The 5,942-nt window shown below is 46.4% G+C and overlaps 1 protein-coding gene across 1 annotated transcript in view; it reads left to right on the top strand.

Moving 5' to 3' along the window:
• Ppp4r1 (protein phosphatase 4 regulatory subunit 1) overlaps positions 1-5,942 on the top strand; it is a 60,730-nt gene that overhangs the window by 485 nt on the left and 54,303 nt on the right. The window contains exon 2 of the mRNA XM_028777960.1: positions 5,566-5,677. Coding sequence (XP_028633793.1) covers positions 5,566-5,677 — 112 coding nt within the window. The remainder of the gene's footprint in view (positions 1-5,565; positions 5,678-5,942) is intronic.

Genomic DNA, 5,942 nt, shown 5'->3' on the forward strand with positions numbered 1-5,942 from the left:
CCGTGTTCCACACCGAGTGTAGCTTAAACACAGGAGACCTCAAAAACTCATCCCCATAATAACATAATTCCTTCAATGAGGCCACACCTACTCCAACAAGGCCACACCTACTCCAACAAGGCCACACCGCCTAATAGTGCCCTCCCTGGGCCAAGCATTCAAACAGAGGCCAAGCCTAAACAACCCACCACTGACACTGTGCCCAACAGTGGATCACAACATGCAAGCTTTTCTTGTTAGTACTTTGTAAAATGAAAAGTCAGTGTGCTAAAAATAGATTTCATTTCCATGCTGCTTCAAGGTCTCTGGATCTTGCCCCGCAAGGCTTCCTCCCTAATCGGAGCTGTTTTCACAGGACTTAGACACAGATAACTAGGCTCAAGTTTTAGTAGCTTCCTCGCAAGCTTGCAGCATCTTCCTCAGTCTCCACAAGTGCAGAGGGCTCAATGGACCCCTCAGGGGACAACTGTGAGCCATGTGTGGTCTTGTCATCTTTCTGTACACCAAGCACAGATGAACCTAAGGGCACATAAGCAGATCTTGCCAAGCACAAACCTCAATGCTGAGAGCAAAGACAGGGCAAGCCGTGAAAAAAAAAAAAATCCGGTACTGTATACAACAGCCATATTACGCCAGTATAGGAACACCAAGCAGACTGTAAACATGCTATAATAAATAGCCTTCCATCCTGGGAACACTTTGCTTGGTTGGCACTGCTTGCTTCTTGATGACTGTACAAGGTAACAATACCTTCTATAGGGTGAAATCTAAACTCCCTGACAGGCTCATCAATGCCCTCATGCTAGAAGTGTCAGCCCAGCAAGTAATGCCCAGAGCTACTCAGATTTAATCTCCATCACAAAGCCTCTGCTCATAATTCAGGATGAAGAAGTCTGTGTTCAGTGAACCTAGGGCTGAACAGACACATGTGTAATCATCTGACCATATGAGAAGTTGAGAGACCTCTGTTTCAGAGGTATTTAAATGATACGGCACATTTTGAAGAGACTCCTGTCTATAGCTTGCGCAGGCATTGTTTTTCACCCGGGACCTTCATACACTTTATGATGATGTCCAAACAACACTGGGGTTCAATAGCTCTGGAGGGTTCAGGAGACCAGAGCTTAATTTTCATAGTATGGTCTCAGAATCAAGAGCTGTTTGTATGTCAGGGCTATTGAGTCTTCTAAGCCATGGAAGAGAATTCATCTCAGAAGATCCTGTATGGGAATTTGTTCCAGCAGGAAAGAGTAACTGACCAGGTCTTTACTACTAAAGAGAAAGGTTTCCTTTCATTCTCTCAAAGCTGCTAAGAGGCAGTAATACCCACAAACCTGATCCTTTTTCTTTCTCTCTTTCTTTCTTTCTTTCTTTCTTTCTTTCTTTCTTTCTTTCTTTCTTTCTTTCTTTCTTTCTTTTTCTTTTTTTGTTTTGTTTGTTTTTTTGTTTGTTTGTTTGTTTGTTTTTTCAAGACAGGCTGATCCTTTTTCTTAATTCAAGAAATTCTCAGCTGGGCAGTGGTGGCGCCCAGCACTTGGGAAGCAGAGGCAGGCGGATTTCTGAGTTTGAGGCCAGCCTGGTCTACAGAGTGAGTTCCGGGACAGCCAGGGCTACACAGAGAAATCCTGTCTCGAAAAATCGAAAAAAAAAAAAAGAAATTCTAGTTTGGACCATAACAGACCAGAATGAACAATGAAGCTCTCCGTTGGGACCACTGAAGTGGCAAAGCAGGTAAAGGGTTTGCTGCTGGGTTTGATAACCTGAATTCGATTCTTGGAACTCACATGGTGGAGGGAAAGAAATGACTCCTGTAAGATGTCCTCTGACTTCCGTATGCACACTGTAGCATGTGTACATGTGCTCGAGCACAGGCACACACACATGCACACACGCGCGCGCGCTCAAACACACACACACACGCTTGCTCTCATACACAAACACACACAATGCTCACTCTGATACACATATGCACACTAAACGTAAAAATACTAAAACACATCTCTTTGTGCAAAACTACATGCACATAAAAAAATATTTTAGTGAAGCTGTGGCAGTGGGATCTTGCTCACATAGGGGCATACCAGGAAGCGGAGAAAAGAGGGAACTGCTAGTCCTTAGTGCTCTGGATGGAGGAATGGTGACGACTACAGTTAAGGCAGGCCTTCCTTTCTGATAATCCAGCTCCTATAATAGGAGAAAGAACATCCTGAAAGTTAGCAGGGCTAATCCTGGGCAGAACTCTGTTCTCTGCTTTTGTCTTCTCTCTTCTTCTGCTTCCCAGCTCTGTCTTCATTTGCTGCAGTATGGAGGGTGGAACCCAGGGCCCAAGGCATTGCTAGGCAAGCATTCCACTACTGAACCATACTCCTAGCGAACACCCCTGCCACCCTGTCTCTTATCCATTTGGGAATATTCTAGACCTTTCTCCTTTGTGAGCTACTTTTTTACATTTTCCACAAGTGAGCATGGCCAAAGATGTTCCACTGAAGTATTCTGTAGTAATTCCCACTGTGCCGTGGTGTCTCACTCAGTTTATTGTGAACATTTAATTCCACCTGAGGAACTGTAATTTGCAAACAACATTGAGCAGATTAAGCATCAATATTAATTTTCTTTATGCATTTCTGACACTCTTGGTCCTTCCCTTTCCCTTCCCCCTATTGTGATTGTCCTTAGTGTCAAGCATCTGCCATCTTGTAGAGTTCACCTGTGCCCCCTTGCCAACCATCCCCCAAGATGGGCTTGCTGACTGTTTACACTCCCTAATTAGGGAGGGTGGCCTTAATTGCACATGGTCTGGGGGAGGACCTAGAAGCTTTAGGCTAGGGAAGACTAGAGGAAGGAGGGGCCATCTATGCACATGGGGAAGCTCTCATCCTTGTAGTCTAAAGGCTTTCAGGGAGGAGCGTCTACACCCCTGTAAGCAACCCCTCACTTCTGCTCTGTAAGGAAGTCCGATAAACTCATGGATTCCTCAGTGTGAACTTTGGCTGCCTCCATTTGATTTTGACTTGAAGAGGGATGGCAGACATTGCTTAAGTCTCTCCCTGGGAAGGACTTTAGCAACATTCCCTATCTTCTTGGTGTGAGAAAATATATCTTCAGTAGAGGTAAATAAAAAGGGATCTGGTTTCTTTGGAAAACAAAACTAAGGTATGAAAACCCAAGAAAGGACCAAGAGTTCCCACTGAGAAGTGCCCCCTTGACTTGGGGATTTAACAGGCTCTAGGAGCTTGTTGAATGGATTAAGCAAAACACACAGAAGAGGCCTTAAGTAAGACCTTAAGTCACTTGTTACTTGGGAATAGCTTTGATAGTGAACGGCCTGGCAACCTGGTCCCAAACACAGAAGTGAGCAGAAGCAAATCCTAAGAGATTGTTTTTTGTTTGTTTGTTTGGTTTTGGTTTTTCTTTTCTTCTTTTTGGTTTTTCTTTTCTTTCTTTCTTTTCTTTCTTTTTTTAAAGATTTATTTCATGTATGTGAGTACACTGCTGGTGTCTTCAGACACACCAGAAAAGGGCATCAGATCCCATTACAGATGGTTTGTGAGCCACCATGTGGTTGCTGGGAATTGAACTCAGGACCTCTGGAAGAACTGTCAGTGCTCCTAACCACTAGGCCATCTCTCCAGCCCCAAGATTGTTTTAAAAAGCGTTTTTATCATGTACTTCTCACTTTCTGATTAAAAAAAAATTCAAAACAGTTAACAAGTGGACATGAGCAGAGTATATAATACATATTTATGAAAACATCATACCAATTTGTATAATGAATATACACTAAAAAACTTTTTAAAAGGAGGGCCAGGCATAGTGGTGTACTCCTTTAATCCCAAGTACTTTGAGACAGATGAAGGCTAACCCTGAATTCTAAGCCAGCCAGAGCAATGTATTGAGTCCCTATCTCAAAACAAAACACCCCCTGAAAGAAATCAAGGTCTGAAGAGACAGCTCAGTTGGTGATGTGTTTGCTTTGCCTTATGAGGTCATAAATTTATTTCCTCAAACTAGTTTTCAATCCCAGTGCTGGGGAGACAAATCCCTGGGGCCTTATTTTTTGTTGTTTTTTTGTTTTTCTATACAGATTTTCTTTGTGTAGTATTCGCTCTGCAGAGCATGCTGGCCTCAAACTCTGTCTCTGACTCGAGAACTGGGATTAAAGGTGTGCACCACCACCACATGGCTTCTGGGGCTTTCTAGCAAGTAGATTTAGTGACTTTTAGCCCAGCAAGAGGACCTGTCTTAAAAAAAAAATTCTTTGGGTAAAGAAATGTGCAAGTTTTGTCTGTATCTTGTATTTGAGAAATTAGACAGGTTTTGGAGCAACAGGATCTATTTGATTTTTTTAAAATCTCTTAGAATTTCAGTTCATATTATATAATGTTTTATCTGTTAATATCTAACAGGGCAAGGTGTTGGGACTAACTGTAGATAACTCATTTCCCTAAGCAGATGTATGCATTCCCAAAGTATCTGATTACTTGGTGTAGTGAGACTTTGCTTTCTTTGAAAAACAGACAATTTTTATGGGAATATGTTTTTTAATCCCAGGTGTGGGATCTGGGGCTGTTTCAGATTGTTCACAGAAGCTGACTGTGGTTTGCCTTGTGCTCTAGCAGGGGCGTGATTTTGCCAGCTGCAGAGTTTCTGCCATTTGGAATTCTGGAGACTTTCCAGAATTAAATACTAGGGCCAGAGCGGTGGGGTTGTTGGTTGCAGTTTGTTAAGTAGTTGTGAGCAAAGAAACAGGAAGAAGAAATTAGATATACCTGACAATGAAGATCAAACTTGCTCCAAGAAGCTTGACACTCCTAATCAGTAGGAAGTAGTTCAATAATAATGATGGCACCTCCTACCCTTTTTCTCTATTTAGTATTAGGGAGCTGAAAGGATGAAAGAAGAGAGGCGGAGAAGGGTGGAAGAAAGAACACACGAAGTAGCCAAAGATCACCTACAGCTTGTTCTGATCCATGTTTTAAAATGCCAATGTGTTGTCTTGAGTTAGGACTATGGTGCAGAAAGGAACAAGCTGAACCTTTAAAATTCCCCTTTTTCCTATGAGACTCGAAAACTGACATCATGTGGCAGACTCGCTTTTTCTGGAGACCTCACTGGTGTTGGATCTAGACTTGAAGCTCACTGAAATGGAACAACGACCTGGAGTCATATAATCTGGATTTTGCTCTACTTTGACTTGGGAACCTACGAGAATCACAACACTCTTCAAACAAAGGGAACAGTAAAATGTATGACAGTTCACTTGAGAAAAGCGCGGCCAATCCCAGGCACCCCGCAACCGGACTCCCGAGGTAGCAAGCATGGTGCTGGATTCCTGACAGTCTGCCATTCCCCGGAGAGGCGGAGGGGGCAGGTATCCTCGGCGATCCTCCCTGCGGTCACAAGGCTTAAGAACCGCCCGCGCGCCCGAGCCGCTCAGGGTCAGCTTGGGCGGGCGCCCGGGGGCGCGCGAGCTCGGAAGCCAGTGCCGCGGCTTTAACGTGCCGCACGGGAAGGCCGGCTGGCTGGGCCGGCGGAACTTTTGTCACTCAACTGTCGTCCGGCTAGGGCCTGGGCTTTGTTCAGTCACTCGCGAGGCCTGAGCGCGCGGGCGGAGGCGGCGCTTCCTCCACACGGAGGCGGGAGGCTCGGCCGCGGACCGTCGGCGACGCACGAGCAGGTCTGGGAGGGGCGCGGGCGACGAGCGGCGCGCGGCGGAGCGGGCGGCGGCTGGCGGTGGGCGAGGCCGGTGACCCAACAGAGCTGCGGGCCGCGGGGACCCCGCCCGCCGGTCTCGGGCACACGCTGCAGGTCCCCGGCGGGCTGCTTGCGCCGCGCTCCGCACGCTCGGCGCCAGGGCGCCTCTAGCCGCGGGTGGGAGCGCGCCTCGGGGCCGGGCCGTCCGGGCGCGGGAGGCGGGCGGCGGGCGGCGCGCGGGGCGGGCA

The sequence above is a fragment of the Grammomys surdaster genome, unplaced genomic scaffold, assembly GCF_004785775.1.
Source record: "Grammomys surdaster isolate TR1022 unplaced genomic scaffold, NIH_TR_1.0 318, whole genome shotgun sequence".
NCBI lineage: Eukaryota > Metazoa > Chordata > Mammalia > Rodentia > Muridae > Grammomys > Grammomys surdaster.